At 34.4% G+C, this 17,350-nt stretch overlaps 1 protein-coding gene across 1 annotated transcript; it reads right to left on the bottom strand.

The window, feature by feature from the left end:
• Window positions 1-2,725: 2,725 nt before the first annotated feature.
• On the bottom strand, window positions 2,726-11,589 carry LOC110453274 (homeobox protein vent1-like). Its single transcript, XM_021502162.1, has 3 exons — window positions 10,860-11,589; window positions 4,114-4,264; window positions 2,726-3,577 (listed from the first exon to the last, which is right to left on the bottom strand). Exons 1-3 carry the CDS (start codon window positions 11,287-11,289, stop codon window positions 3,382-3,384), a joined length of 777 nt encoding a protein of 258 aa, XP_021357837.1. The 5' UTR covers window positions 11,290-11,589; the 3' UTR covers window positions 2,726-3,381.
• Window positions 11,590-17,350: the final 5,761 nt, after the last annotated feature.

Raw genomic sequence — 17,350 nt, 5'->3', positions numbered from 1 at the left:
TTTTTAAATGGGCCCATCACCTCTAGTCATCGCCTTCATATGTTCCTAACTGTTGCAGGGACATTAAACCACATATAAGCCATCATAGTGAGTGAAAACCTGTGTACCGAGAGGTTTTCGTTGCTGTTTAACTTTCTCCTCTTTCGCCCTTCAAGTTGAGGCCGAATTTTTCATGACAGCGAGTATTAGTCCACATCGCACATTAATTACAAAGCAGAATTTACTATGGGAGAATGATAATTTTACTAGTAAAGGGCGAATACCTGACTCGGCGAAAATCTCGGTGAACTGTATGTTGACAAAATAATGTATATCGAGGAGGCATCAGGAAGGAACTTAAATAGGGTTTCTGAACTGAGTCTTGTGGTAAATATAGTTCCTGAACTGAGCCATGTGATACATAGGGTTTCTGAACTGAGTCCTGTGGTACGCCTGCTTTTGGAGTTTTCCAAATAGAATAAACCCAATATCTAACTTCTGTTTCCAGTCGTTTGTGTGTTTTGGAACACCCAAGCATTGTATCTTTACTTCTTTATCTGTCAATTGACGCATTAAGCGTTTATGCTAACATCCTAGCGAAGACTTTGGTCATGTCTCAAAAAAAAAAAAAAAAAACTTTTTTTCATCACGTTGACTTGCACTAGTGCTAATGATTATATTATATGGTTGACTGTAGTCTTTCGGTAGAAAATCAGAAAAGGTTGACTGTTTTAAGTACAGTATCGAACTATATGTAGACACTTTATATTATTATAAATATTGAGATATACTATGTTTAGATAACTATTGTGATGTCGGAGCTTGATCTATAATTAAGTATAGATATCCTCAGGCTTGACATCTATAGGGACTACATTACCACTGTTCACCATTTACATCCACGCCATTATTGAGGAATTGAACTCTTCTGGTCTCGGTTAGTAACATTAGCTGTACTCTTTTTTACGCTGGTGATATTGTGCTGTTGACGTCATCAGAGGAAAATCTACAGACTCTTCTAACCATAGTGTCATCTTGGTGCACACGGTGGCGTTTACAAAACTAGTCCAGTTCAGACCTCTCGGCGTGCCAGCAACACGGTTTGTATTTCGTTGTGACGGACGGGTATTTTAAACAGATTGAACTGAATCGCTTCAAGTTAGAATAATGGCGTATTTTTGATTTGATGTGTGTATTTCATTTGTAAATATTTATTGCATTGTATTGTAAATAAAATACCTTTTTTTGCAAAATTATGACTAATGTTAAATTGCTTGTAAGTGTCTCTTTAGTCAGAAATGAATGGATGCTGATTAAAGTTTTACCTGAATTTGTTAAATGTATCTATTTATCTATGTTATGCATGTATTAACATGTGACACTGTTATCAAATAGTTTATTGGTTAATTGATTGTAATAGAAACAACTTGACTCTATTGGTTTATTTTATACTAATAACAGGCATTTAATTATTGATTTTCATAGACTTTTCTCAGATTATCGTGAAATATTATCTCTGTCTGCTGATTAAGTGTTATTTACTAAATTGAGTTTATCGATTATATCCTGTTCAATAATAATATTGACATATTAATGGTGAGACAGTTCTAAAACTGGTTATATCATATTTTGATTTATAAGGAGTTGGTATAGAAATAAGGGAGCAGCTATTTAAATAAATGAGCAGGTCGATGTAGAAAGTCAAGCAAAGTAATTATTTCAACGCACCCCGTGGCCATTCCGTCAATCACTCAGTGGTACTCAAGGCCATGTCGTATCAATGTTGCACCACTTGTCTTCCGGAATAGATTGGATTGATATGAATTGTAATTTCTGTTGAAATACTGTATCTTGTCCTTCCGCAATGGTCAAACAAGATCACTGCAAACAGTCCTACATGTACTCTTCACTGCCGCGTGGTTATATATTTTATATATAGCTGTTTTTATGTTGCTTGCACTATTTACATTGTTTCTCTCTGTATCCATTTGCTAATATTTTAAATAGGTCTTTTAAGTTATTGTTATTTCACTGTATCAATCCAGGTTTTGTCATTAGGTCTCGCTGTCATAGAAAACATTTATTTTGCGAGCCCATATATATGTAATTATTTCTTATTTGAGAAGATATTTTTTCGTATGTTGTATTCCTAATTGACGAATAAGCGGTACACAGTAGCTTGCTTTTGTAAACTCAGTATTCTTGGAGTAGAGAAACGTATTTTGTAAGATTTCTTTCCATATTTGACACATCATGTATGCGCTTTAACTGGACACTAGTAGCTACAGAAAAGTGTGTTTATTACATTGGGTTTTTAACTACAGTTACTTGTGGATGTATAAATTTGATCGCAGTAAGCATTGTAATAGTGTTGTATACAGTTTGGTGTACTGTGGTTTGGCGTTATCCTTGGTAGTGTTGGGATCAAGGTTAACATTTTAACATCTTCAACCGTGTTACTAATCTTCACATGTTTTATCTGCGGTTAAATATGGCCAATCTTCGAGCAATGCCACTTAACCCGTGGTTAATGGATTTAGACACCTATTGAGCAACCGGGCCCTGATTTAACTTAAGTAAGTTAATTGATAAAAAATTTTGGTTATACGTGAAGAAAAGATTACAAGACAAGCAAATCAAGAATGATTGTAAACCACCTTGGTAGCCAGTACCCTTCATCACTAGTAAAGTTCAGTTTGAAAAAAGGAAAGATAGGAAAGACAACAACACTTAGTCAAAATGTTCATAAATATAATTTCGATTCACATAATTTATACAAGATAAACAACTTCATTATATATATTCATACATCGTTCCACACAATTTGCAGCACTATGCGAGTTATCACGTCAGACAATGTCTAGGGGCCTACGGCTCTCTATCATACGGTAATAGAGAAGCCGCAACGAAGTCCCCTGCACATATAGTCCACTACTATACACAGCAAGGAGAATGTGTCCAGAAAACATACACCGGAAGTCGGTCTTTATTTTGCGGTAGGTGCGCAGACACAACATCCGGTAAAGCTTTTACAACTTTTTCTGTTGTTTCTCAAGTCACTTAATAGAACAAGCTACTGACTTTCAATGCCCGTGGCGTATATATATGCATATGTCATCGTCATATTTCAAAATATTGCAAGACAAATCATTAACAACATAAAGCCACCAAAATGTATCTGACAATGTTCAGATTGAATGACTATTATTTGTTAAAACAAAACACTTCTTTGTGAGGTCATCTGCGTATGTTGTATTGCTATTGCGTTTCACTACAGAATCAGTATCCAAGGTAACGCTCCGTCCTTATCGTGATCACAAATTCGCTGTAGGGGTTAGAGGTCATGTGTTAATGTACCACTATTAGAAACGGTCTCGGGTCAAATGTTGAATTGGCCAATGACTACCGAGGAGGTCTGTTGTCGTCCTCGTCACTGACGATCGAGTCTGTCTCGATGTCCACGTCCCGAAATAAGTCAAAAGACGCCAACTTGGCTTGCTGTTTCTCCAAGTTCATCTTCCTCCACTTAATGCGCCGGTTCTGGAACCACACTTTTACTTGGGCCTCCGTCAGACTAAGTGAGCATGCCAGATAATACCTGTAATGGTAAGAAGTCAGTGTTGTAGTCGTAGAACAGTAAACTGTGACATTGGAGAAGAGTGTAACACTAGAACGGACATACGGGTTATTCTCTGTAGGGTATCGTGTATACTATGTTTTATTGACATTTTGTAATATGCTTAATTTGTTCGAATAGGTGATTTCAGCAATTGGAATACGAGATACGATATCGCCAATTCAATAGGTTATAATGCATATTCCCAAATATAGAATTTAAATATATACTGTATAATACAATGTATATAATCTACTGGAATACGTTATACATCTATTCAAATAAGTTATGCGTGTATTTACATCTTTTATTCATCAATTCATTCAAGTCATATATCTATCAGAATAAAATATTCCTGGTAAATGTTTGAATCCGTGAATATATCACTGAATTGAAATAAGAAGTGACCGGTGCTGCATTATTCCCAACCAAAGCACTTGATTACCATAATTTGTGTGCTAAAGGATTAATTATAATATTTTTTTGTAGTGCGCATGTCCAGAGTGAGTTGCTCTCACCTTTCCGTGCCAACCATGTACTGTTGTTTCTCAAACTCAGCCTCCATCCGCTCCAGTTGGTCTGGGGTGAATATAGTTCGGATACGTTTGCCTTTCCCGGTTTTCCAGTCTGATTTTAGACTCGACTCCTTCAAGGTGGTATCTGCTTTGTCTGTTGAAACAACAACAAAATAAACGGTTTGAAAAATGTGTTATATGATTTAATCCTCATGATGCTGTCACACAGGACATGTCTTTTTATGTCCGTTTCTACATAGTTGAATGTTATGTAATGTAATTTCACTTTTTAACTAATTTCATACGTACATGTCAAAGGGAATGTTTTTCCTCAAAGTTGATAATTGTTATTGCCTCTTTTTAATATCAGCGTTAAAAAGTATCGGTGGTTACAATATTTGCTTACAATAAGAAAGAACGAGATGAAATGATCAATAAACGCGAATTAAGTTTCACTTCATTTCGTACTTTTTCGTTTACTATCGTAAGTGTTATTACATTGCGTGTTTGTTCTTTTAAAAATGCGTTTTGATTTTTGCTCTTTTTTCAAACACTTTCACTAAATGCATCAACCACATTAGTTTTTACACAGACACAAAGACAGCGGCTATATTTCTAACGTTAATCGATGTCCACTAATGAGTTTGTTCTAGTCCACACAATGACAGCCGACACGCCGAGCGTTAAGTGGCGTTCAATATTCGTCACATCAATCCCTGCTGCATTGTTATACATTTATTTAAACCCAACACGTTAAAAAACTTTATTTTTATTATATCCTGTCAACTAACATTGGATAAAATATCGACAATATAGTCTTCAAATAAACTCTCCACATTTGTAAAGAATTGTTCGCAGAACACCTGAAAAATGTATTAGCGAAGCCCTTTCCGTCCCTACCGTTAAAGGTTCAACCACGCCCCGACACGCCCAGTTGCTCTCCATTGCGTTTTTATGATCTTGCTAATTATACGGGTCCCTCATTACAAATCTAAGGCCTATTCATGTAATGTATTGATCAAATGTGAATCAAAAACCCCAACAAAACACGTGTTTTTCATTCTGGGTTTGGGAATAGAGTAAAAGCCTGTTGGTGTCCGGCCACCGTTATCCGGAATGTATCATTATGGGATGTGGCCCATACAGAGTTGCCTAGCACGTTAGTGTGGGATTTTAATATAATTACGAATCTAATTATGGGTCTGTAGTTGAATAATTATATGTATTCCATGTTTACCTTTCATTGAGGGGGTTTTATCAGGCACTTTAGCAATAAGTGCCTTCGCCAGGAGAATCTTGTCGATATTTTCACTATAACAATTACAATTCAATGTGTTCGCAGATGTTTGTGAATAAGTTTCTTTGTAATTTCTATATGTACTTAAATGACATTCGTGTCAATATTTCATTCTAGATATGACAAAATCATGGGGTGTCTTTTCGTAACAAGATATAAATACCGTACAAAGACTGGTATTTATCTGACGAACATTTCTATAGCACCATCTAGTTAGCTCATCCGGATCTGTATACACTGTATAGCAATAAATGTGTGTATTGAAAAAAAAGTCTTTAAGATGTTTCTAAGGAAAATCAAATCCTTTGGTTATTTTTTTCTACAAATAATGGAGTTAAATAAAGTTAAAATTATACGGTATGATCATTGAGTTTAGTTACCCAGTGGGATTTGCCTAAATAGACTGAGGAGAAGTGTACATAATGTCAGAAGAAGTAACACACCTGTACAGACCACGTCCGTCCTTTATTGTATACACTCGCCACAGGTAGTAAATCATCAAAAATACACGGACAATTCTCGTGCGAAACTTACATGACCTGAATTATAATCGTGAGAAATTCAACTCATAATGAAAAACTGTCCCTTTGTCGATCTTCGTCAGATCAGCATGTATCACATCGTATAAAATAATAATGCAATTGATATATCTGTGATATGACGTCGTGCATTTGATTTGATAATTACGAACAGTTGGTATAAGCCATAAATAACAGCACAAATAAAAGATTTGATATACCCATTCATGAAAATAGTTAAACATGCTAACAAAGTATGTTTAAAATGATAAAATCATTTAATGTAAATAACACAGAAACCAATTAACGTGATTGGTTACACTCTCCATACTGTTTGTACATTACTGGTATTGTAAATTGTATTGTATTGTATTGCATTGCGTTGTCTGTAATTCTTGTAAATATCTCACTTTTGAAACCGATGGGTCGAAAGACTCAAGGTGATAAAGAACTAGAACTTGCTCCTCACTAAAACTCTATCAGATACAAGTGACTGGTTCTTCAGTTCCCTTAGAGAACAGGCAAAATAATTGCATAGAAGTGACACCATACTTCTCATAACCTCGCTGATATTTTTTACTTTCCACTTTATTTTGTGAATTTTTAAATAGTTCAATAATAGCAGAGAAGAAAAGCCATTGTTTCTCGGGACTCCTCGGTTGGTACTATCCACAACAGTTATGATGAGAACGGCGTGTGACTGTGATTATTGATTAAAATAGTTGGACAGATTCGTGATGACAGGACCCTTTGGGGCCATGGACTGTCGGAGGGAGGGAAAGGGACAGCTTGTAATAATTGTATGTATAAAATTAAACCGTAATGTTAGTGGTAATTTCACTTGTCTTATCCACCAGTCATCACCAAACAAGTCTGACTAGACACACAAACAAGTCTGACTAGACACACAAACACATACTATTGTTTGAAGAAATTCCTTCTGATACTTGTATGATGGATTGGATGTGCACATATATTTCCATTTTTTCAATTTTTGTTTTATCATTTAAACGAACTCAAACGGAAATAATTACATGCATATTGAAGTATATATGTTCAAAAAGTTCACTGTCTTGGTCTGATTTTAAAACTTCGATTCATCTTAAATTAATTCGATTGCTGACATTTCAAATTATTTATTATTTATTTATTTATTATTACTTTTTTGTAATTACGACAATTCGTGAAATGTCATACACATTGACATTAGCATGTGTGAATGTCCTTCGGCCATTCACGTATAAACTGAGTGTACTAATAAAGCTCGAATCAGCTGATCGGGACCCCACACCTGCGCGTTGAGAAGTGGTGCTCTAAAAAGTCTGTTACGCGCTCTTACATCTCGGAATAATTACAAAATTGATGAATTCAATCCGAAATTAAATGACACTCGATTTCATTTCAGACCAAATAAAGTGAGCGAGCAACAGGGGGTCACCAAGGGTACCGTGACACAATTAACATTAATGTTGAGTCCCGAGGGTTTCAGGTACATAATGCCACTGACGTATGTCTTCTATTGATACAAACAGTATGCTGGTATTTATTAACCACTGGTTGTTCAAAGGACAAGACATAATTATGTTTTAATCCTCCGTATTTTGTACAAAAACTAAATGATAATAAAACTCATGATAGTGTACACATAGCAGCTACTTGGATAGCAATCTAATGATAATAAAACTCATGATATTGTACACATAGCAGCTACTTGGATAGCAATCTAATTCTGTGCAAATAGTGCTAGAAGGGAAAAATATATTTTCTAATTTAACGCGATTTTCGAAAATTTAACCCTGCACAAGTGCAAGAGCATCAACCGTTAATGAGCAAAATAAACATAATACGACTTCTTGCATTTTTCTTTCACGTTAAACATCTAAAGTATTTTTTACGGTCATCCCTTAATGTAAAAAAAACAAATTTGGTCCCCGTCGTGCGCCCCGCCGCTGTGTGGGACACAATAAATAGGTATTGACGCTTCTGGTACAGAGTAGGGTGGGTGGCCCAAGTAGCACCCGCTTTACAAATGATGTATTAAATTCTGAAAAGGCTGACGTCCCGTTGTTCTGGAATTATTCTGATCTATTTGTCCTCGCAGGGGGCCTGTGTAGTCTTTAATTACTCGCCTACAGATATACTACGATAAATTGTAGTCCTGATGTTGCTATTGTTACCTTTCCACACAAAAACATGATCAGTTCAGATGTAATTTACTGTCACCTCTGGGTCGGATTCATAAAAGTCAGTCAAGTTTTCTGATTTCAAACTAGAAATATTATCTAGACTTGTTCTCCAATTTACAAACAATGTTGGACTTAAGTGCGCGTGAGGTGATGTTATTGTGTATATTTAAAGTTGAGAGTTCTATGATGTTTGTTTACGTTGATATTATCTATAATAAAGATGCATTACAATAGGCGTAGTGCTGACTCGGTAAGCTGTCTAGACATTGAACACGAGACTCTGACAGCTTCACTGGACACTCTAGCCACTTAAACCATTCCTAAATTCGCATACTGATGCTCTTCTTGAAAGTCCTGTTAGTCTCAACAACTCGTTTATAGTAGTATATAAACTACTATCATCAGAATTGTTGTTATTTTAAAATGGTGCCAAACCTCTTTATGAAATTATTGTAAGACCTTGGACAGAATAAATTCTGAATTAAAACCTTAAAAATGTGAAAACCTCCGTTGAATTATTTCGTTGTTTTTTTTTCCGGTAAAAACAAAAACTGTGAAAAATTTCGTTGAATTCTTTCGTAATTTTTTTTAACGGTTAAAAACAAAAACTGTGAAAAATTTCGTTGAATTCTTTAGTAACTTTTGTAAACGTTAAAAAAATAAAAAATAAATATGTCTAAATGTTCGTTGAATAATTTCGAAAATGTCACTTTTATTGTGTAAATGAATATAGCATGTCCGTTATGTTATATGAAAATGTTGTAACAAAGTAAGTAACATAATTAACTTGGTATTTTGATGAAAAAGTGAAAGATTGACATTTACACTATCGGAGTATACAAGACAGAAAGTCTACAGTGGAAAGTCAGAGCCGTACTTGATTTCCATGAACCAAATAGTTACCAGCAGATCGCTTTAAGCATTTACTCTGTAAATATGTCGGCTTATATATTCTCGAGTTTACTTCAAATGAAGGTTTGATGTATTTATGATTAGACCGAATGTCAGAATAAATGAACATTTAAATAAGATCAATTCATTTTCTAACAATACAAACTCTGTATCTATTTTAACTGATAACATCTGATTCCTATAATTTGTTTTATCTATTATTTTTTCTAATACTTATATTATACACGTGTCGGAATGTAATATTCTATAGGACTACTTTTATACCATCACACAGTGTACTTTATATAAAGATTATTTTGTGCTTTCCAATACGAGGATGCAATAGCCACTGCTATCTAGGATTGTAGCCGGTTTCCGTAGCTAAAAGAGAATAAAAGCACCACAAGACCTGGGTGACCTTGCACCAAAAGACTGACATAAGAAAGTACGGTGACTTACATATTGTTATGAAGATATTAGCATCAATTTCTTATCATTGGCTACGTTTACGTCGCTATGTACCATGCTACATGTGAAAGCTAAGGTACAGGCTAAAGATATTCCAATTATCTGAACTCTCGGTTTTAATTAGTGTATTTAAATATGATTTATAAAGAGGTTGGCATTTTGGGTGACTTTAGCATCTTTCAGGGGGTTATTGAACCTTAAAACGAGTTAATATCACGTCAAGATTCAGGTAACGTTCTTGGTGTCGTGTGGCAGTTCTCTGTCACTATGACTTAGGAGAACTATATTTTGACTTATCGCCCGCAAGCAAATATTGAAATATCAGACTTAATGACGATACAAACAAGTCAAATTATTTTTATTATTCGAGACATTTAAGGACTATTGATGATAAAAGAAGAACTTCGATGAAGAAATTCAATCTAAAATAAAAATTAACAAACAAGTCCTACACACGACACAGGTTATCTGTATTAAGTTGTTTTTATTTTAGCCTGAAGAAGACATTATTTAGTTAAGTGTTTCTATCCGTTAGAGTTTTTTGTTTTGGTAAAAATATTCATTGTACAGTAAGACTTGTTTAGCAAGGGTGTGCTTTTTGCAAGCACCAGTGTAAGCTAAAAAAAACTCCATACCTGCTGACATTGAGCCACTTCCCTTTCCATAGCCTTATCGCTGATTATAAAATGACGTTCAGAATTTTGAGATGGGCACACCAGTACAATGTCAGATATCTCCTTTCATCAAATATCAGGATGTTTACGAGTCTGAATAATTAATATTTACAACGAAATGTGCAAAAGTTTTAAGTAGTTTCGCTGTATTGAGCAAATACATAACACTTTAAAATCGCACGAGGAGTTTACTGTCGTACTTAACACCTGATTAGACGTCCATTTTAATCCGATTGGAAATACACTATACCTACATGATAAGTTTTATAAAGCAATAAATATTGTGTAATATTCCTTTTAGTTGTTTTTTTTGATTTATTAGGAATCTGTGGTGAACTGTCATAAATGGATTGTTATACATTGTTTCCCTGCACGTAAACTTGTATATAATTACTTATTTTATCTTAAGATACCATTTTTCAAGTTGTTTAAACTATACTCTCATTGTCATGGTAAATAAATATTGTAAAAGTTGCACTCAACCTATTATATTTTAAATAGAGTGCCGTCGTACAGATTTTTAATAACAACAAGATGCTGGTTGGACTAAGTTGATAAGCTACTGGTACCAGTTTCAAGAACGTTTAATCAAAGAAAAATCTTATGTTGAGGAAAGTTTCAGGCACTTCATTCATGATTTCCGGTGTAAAATCTAAAGAAAAGGACAGTAAAACTGTTACGTCTAGTCTATATATAACTTAATACAAACTCTTACCTTTCACTGGACTGTTGTCAAGCTGTTTCCTGACCGGGTGTGAGGTCGGTGTTGCTACGTTTCTGTCGCTTGGTGACCTATAGGGATGAGAATTTTCATGGAGTCGCGCATGTCTTCGAGACACTGATGAACTTTCTTTATTTCCATGACGATTTACTGGCGAGTATTGTCCGGGGTTTCCGTCCGGAGAGTGCTGGACCTCATCCACTCTATCCCGACTCAGGATGGCGTCAATTGTAAATGAGTCGGATTTATTCCGGATTACTGTGCCCGACGTCGTGCCGGAGTTTCCACACTGCGCATTAAAATTCGGATAAGGACTGTGTATGAATGCAGGATGGATGGGAAGCTCCAGTGGCTTGACATTACACGTGGAGAACGGCCAGAACCCGTGTGAGAACTGGTAGGGAGAGTAGGCAGTGGCGTTCATATTGGAATAGTTTCCTTATCTGTCCTGTTCAGCCTTTAGTTCTTATCAAATAATGACGATTTTGTTTGTTATGAAGTGAAGTTAAAAAGATACAATTATCATCATCAAATCACGGTCTATTAGCATACACAATGAAAATTGTCAGCATAAATATGTCAGATATATAAAATCATCACAAATGCTGTCACCGTGAAACTTCGGTACTGTGTTCAGCACTGTAGCACCTGAGATCTCCCTGTAAACGATACACCCACTAAGTGTGGTTCTCCTTAAGACGGGACACCGATCTGATTCTTCCAAAATGTCTTAAAGATAGATAATGTGATTAGACCAAGACGTTACATGGCATTTATACGATTGTACCGGGTGATGCCGCGGGTCATGTGACTCGGCTAATTAAATAGAGAACCGCTATTGATTGGCTTAGAAGCGGTTTGAGGGGCGTGACCAGCCAAATTGCTTCGCCTTTCACAGCCACATTAGGTGATAATCAATTATCGGGGGTGGATAATGTAACCGCCTATGGTGAACCGCTAATTTGGTTTTCTTCGCCAAATTTACGATACCATTGCAAGTATTTAACAGTTCAAATAGCCTTGGAATTTTTAAGAACATGTATTTTCTACAAAAGAGTTTGTTTGTTCGCCCCAGCGTGTCTCTGTGTCTTTTTCATTCTAAAATGTCGAGGCTTGCATTCATAAACCCGTTCTCAGGTTAAAACTCAAATTCACTATCTTTTACTAGTGATAAATGATTAAAACTTAACACTTTCACAATGATTTGTATGAATGTAGGAAAGACTTCAAATACTAATCCAATGTATAGACTTCTCTTGTGACTGTTTCCAATGATATTTCAGCCAGTTACATATGCAAGAAAGTTGGTTTGAGCACATAATTCCTACTAGAACATGATAATGGTTTTACGGGGCTGGGACGGTACGTGATCGCTTTATCACGGATTTGTCCCAGAAGCTACTGTATTAATTCTGCTACTGATAAGAAACATATCGAGATTCTTGCTATACGTAAGACATGGATTGACTTGTCCCGACGACGTGGATTACACAAAATATCATCGTTTGTGAGATTATTTGATGTAAACTGACGGTATATTGTGAAAACTAAGCTAAAACTTTTCGTTATCGTTATGCATTTATATATCTATTTATTTTTTATATTTATTTTATACATTTATGTTTTAAATGGTTTTCAACTTTAATAATTAGACGGTGTTTTTTTTATAACTGATTTATATTTTTGATCAAATAACAAAAGAGACAATTAAAAATAACAAAAGCCATGTTTTAGATGCTTTTCCAAACAATTTTTAAGAATCGGTAAAAAGGACAGAGATTGGCGGTAATTAGAAATTAGACAGTCGCTGAATTGATAATAAAATTGAAAAAGAAATATTGTATCCAGTTAAGGTATGTTCTTAGCTATAGATAGTCATCGTTGTAACATTGACGTTTTAACATAACGTGTAAATGTTCAGCACCAAACACCTGATATCGCTTTGCGTTGATAGATCTATGTAACATTGTCTATATCACATGGTAACATATACTAACAGCAGACTATTTATTACTGTTCTGTTATAAATAATAAAACAATTATCACCCTAATGTATTTCATTTCAATACATTTTATTGAGAAGTACCGAGGATAGGATAACAGACAACGCCTATATCAGTCCTTGCCTATTGTATGTTACCGTTTATCGGATTGTCCTGCACGAACAAGTTATATTTACTATACGCTGCTATAGACGGTCCATATTCGAAATCCCATGACGGCGCTCACGTATGTTCACTTCATAGCACATAAGTGAGCGTACCCCCTGTTATGTCGAAGATGTATGGGGTTTATTTGTCAGTAAACGAGGTTGCTATAGTTTTAAGTTTGTTCTCCGGTCCTGATATTTATGAGTGCTGAACATAATTATCATTAAAACAGACATGTTTCTCTCCTCGTTCACAAGTATACGGGCGTGTTTTATCACGGACTTAGATAACTAATCTAATTCCGTGGTTTTATATATATATTCACACGGGTCAAAGAAGTCATAGCAACGGTTACCTCCCAAATAACACTGGATCCTATCTAACGTATAATGTTTGTAGGATACGAATTACTTAAAAAATGGTATATATGGCAAGGAAGTGATTCCAACAGTCAATATAGGGTTGTCAAAGTTTAGGAGCAATCCGCTCCTTTCTCAAGACAAAGAAAAAAACGCAAAACATTTCCAATTACATACAAAATAGAAACATAATAGGACATAAGTAGTATTTGAAATATATAGTTAAATAATCACTTCCTTGCCCATATATGGACGTGTGTTTTTGACCTATACATGGACATTTGTTGGGTATTTGAAATGAAGCTGGTGATTTATTTCAATAATTCCCTCGCGTATAACTATTTGAAAGATAAAGTTATATTATGTGTTAAATATGTATTTGAACACTTGGGTTATCCGTGTATAAATTAAACCCGTCATTTCCTGACCACCGTGTGACAAAATACCACTGTTTTCACACCCGAGGTGAGAAAACATGATGCCTGTACGCCGGAAACATTGTCCCGGCTCGGTATCCGTGATTAATTAATCCATTATCATCGACCCAAGTGTGACTTGTCAACTAGATGAGGGTAATAAGGCCCGAGGCCTCCCGGGTACACCTAATTTACTTCCTACTGACTTCATTTACATACTGTTGTAGTGTCAACCACAGCTCTTTGTATGATTTATCAATTAGTTGTTTTTTTCTTCCTGATTTTTTATTCAGTTTTATTTGAGAATTCACAATGCCTGTAAAATTGAAAACATGACACGGAATTTCAAAATAGTTTCATTCAATAGAAAGATATTTAAAACCGTTTAAAATTAAGTTGTCATTTTTATTTATTTATTTTTATTTCTCTGTCTGTTTTTATTTATCTATTTTTTCTCGGTTCATACATATTATTCTAATGTATGAACTTTGTTTTACATTAAAAATACTGGAGAATATGAAGGCGATGTGATTTTTTTTTTGATTTTTTTTTCTATTTGAAACTACATATTGTCTATATATACTGAATGTAGAGCTTGAAGATGTTAACGATTAAAGTTCAAATGTTAACAGAAATACAATTTATATCATAATAACCCGCAAACATTTAAAACAGTCTTTGTGCAACTGGGCGTGTGTGTGTGCATGTATTTCCTAAGGGTTTTCTATTAAAGAAATTGTTGGTTTCTATATAATCAATTATTAACTTCGGTGATTAATTAATTAAGTAATCCATTATCATCAAAACAAGTGTGAGGTGTCCATATACACCCCCGGCTCAACAATTTAAGAGAATCTATACGTAAGGCGAGAAAGTTTTAAATTCAAATTCACCCCTGGCAACTACAGTAAAAAAGTTTTTAGAGACGTGACACAATTATTGTATTATTTGTAACTAGGTGTTCATAATTATTTTTCAATTATCTATGTAGTTATGATGATAATATGCTACAGGGAGGTATTAATTAACCTCCAACCTATACTTCACTTTCCTTTTTTATTATTATAATCGTAAAGAACTACAGTTGGCGATAGAATACACTACTATGCCAATTAAAATTAACAACTCGAATTTATATATATTATGGATAAGATTCAAATTTATAAAATAAAAGGAAAACAAAATAATAGGCATAAAAGAAGAATTTTTCTTTTCTACAGTGAGTTTCATTTCAATACTCGACATGACATATATGCACACACCACTTTGCAGGCCTGTACTTAAGAAAGAAATAGGTATTACTCTATATTACCGATGTTAAATATGGACTCGATTTTAAGATTATATATTGAAATCGTTGGTGCAAATAAAAACGATGTTTTACATGTATAGCCTCGAATTAACAAGATACAAGAATTATTATTTAACGTCGCATATAAAACAATAAACATTAGCACTGAAGTGCTATTCTTGCGACAAACAATCGAAAATGGACTTGATTCAAGACCTCCCTTAGATGAAATTTGGATATGAACAACTGACAGACTAGTCATTTATCGAAGATGTGAAGCTGTGCAGTGATCTAATGGTATGTGGGCGTCGTTATGGAGACGGAAACCTGTTCGATTAGGAGTGTTTGTCACAGCAGTTTTCAGTTTTAACAAAATTTTCAATGAGACACAACTGTCTTAAATGTGATATTTGTGAACAATGAACACACTGATATACTATTTATATAGATAATAATAAAACAAATATCAGAATGAATATGTATAGATCACATATACATGTATGGGGCTAAAACGTGGGATTTCTTTGTTTCGTAGTAAAATAACGATAAACCTCGTCTAATCGCCCACTAAACATAGTGTTTTAAATAACGATAATCTTCATATTTTTGCTCCGTTAAAACACTACAATTTGACCAGTGTGTCATTAGGAAACGAAATATATCCCTTGACATAGTGTATGATTTATTTAACATAATGTATATACATCTGCTCTTTCCTGTCTTCCTCAACCTACTCACTTTGTGTCTTTCTTTTTCTCTTATTTCTTTTCTTCTTTCCCTTTTTCACGATCTGTTCAGTCGCTGCCTGCTTGTGTAATTTTTAAAGGAGACATATTAACAAAAGTTTCAAACTTTTTTCTGAATCCCTGTTTCATACAACGTACGTTATGAAATGTTATTGTGAAATAAAATAAAGTTTAAATTAAATTTAACCCGGGTAATCGATAGTTGTATAAAGTGCTGCCCCAAAATAGAAATTATCTATACTTCAGAACTTATGTGAGCCCAATTCTCAATTATGCAAGCGAGATCTGGGGATTTTATTGTGCCAAGGATATTGAAAAAGTACAAATGCATTTTTTAAAGCAAGTGTTAGGGGTGAAGTGAAGTACAGCTAATAACATGATCTATGAGGAATTAGGAGTATATCCTCTGATTACAATAAGAAAGCTGAGAGTGTTCAAATTTTGGTTGAAATTAGTACATAGTCAGAATTGTATTATGACTGAAATATATAATGATCTTATGGAAAGGTTAATTGTTGGTGATAAATATAACTGGTTGAGAGATATTAAAAATGAACTGTATACTATGGGACTGGGTTATAACTGGGACACCCAGGTGACACTAAATGTAAAAAATGCTTTGGATATTATTAAACAAAGATTTTTTGATTGTTGTGTACAAGAAATAAGGAGTCATATAGCTGAATCGACCAAATTTAGTATGTATAGACACCTAATATATGCACAAAGTTTTGATATGAAAATTTATATCGGGAAACCTATCCAATTCAAGTACAGAAAAGTCATTACGAAACTCAGAATGTCCAGTCACCAGTTAGAAATTGAGCAAGGTAGATATAGAAATGTACCAAGGAACCTAAGAATCTGTAAATTATGCAATTTAGATATTGAGGACGAATACCACTTTTTGCTTAAATGTCCATCTTTTCAGATACTTAGACATATTCACATGAAAAAATATTATTCGTTGAAACCCAGCATGTTTAAATTCATCAGTCTTATGAACTCTAGCAATACATCTGAATCATGCAAATTTGGAATGTTTCTGCACAAATCATTTATGTTGAGATGGAATCTGAAAACAAATTTAAATGTATGAACTAACAACAATGCGTTCTCCTTCAATACATTATTTTTATTATTTTTTCTTTAACTAGTATACCACTGATGATGTTCATTCATTCAAATACATGATTAGGTATTCACTAATTGGTTGATAGGTTTTGTTAATTTATAAAGATCGTATCACATTAACGTGTGTTGAAATAGTTTGACCTTTAGATGGATATTGAATAGTGTGTCCCTAAAGAGGGAGATTGAATAGTTTGTCCCTATAGAGGGAGATTGAATAGTTTGTTTCTATAGAGGGAGATTGAATAGTTTGTCCCTATAGAGGGATATTGAATATAGTTTGTCCCTATAGAGGGAGATTGAATAGTTTGTCCCTATAGAGAGAGATTGATTGTGTCCCTATAGAGGGAGATTGAATAGTTTGTCCCTATAGAGGGAGATTGAATAGTTTG

The sequence above is a fragment of the Mizuhopecten yessoensis genome, unplaced genomic scaffold (genome assembly GCF_002113885.1).
Source record: "Mizuhopecten yessoensis strain PY_sf001 unplaced genomic scaffold, ASM211388v2 scaffold7225, whole genome shotgun sequence".
Lineage (NCBI taxonomy): Eukaryota > Metazoa > Mollusca > Bivalvia > Pectinida > Pectinidae > Mizuhopecten > Mizuhopecten yessoensis.
The sequence above is the reverse complement of the archived record's forward strand: the minus strand, read 5'-3'. Positions and strand labels throughout refer to the sequence as shown.

Bases quoted from the DNA above. Each gene is read 5' to 3' on its own strand.
- LOC110453274 (XM_021502162.1), bottom strand. From the start codon at position 11,289: ATGAACGCCACTGCCTACTCTCCCTACCAGTTCTCACACGGGTTCTGG. The intron at 4,265-10,859 runs GTAAGAGTTTGT...TTGTTTCAACAG, and splicing joins TGACAACAGTCCAGTGAAAG to ACAAAGCAGATACCACCTTG. The intron at 3,578-4,113 runs GTGAGAGCAACT...TTACCATTACAG, and splicing joins TACATGGTTGGCACGGAAAG to GTATTATCTGGCATGCTCAC.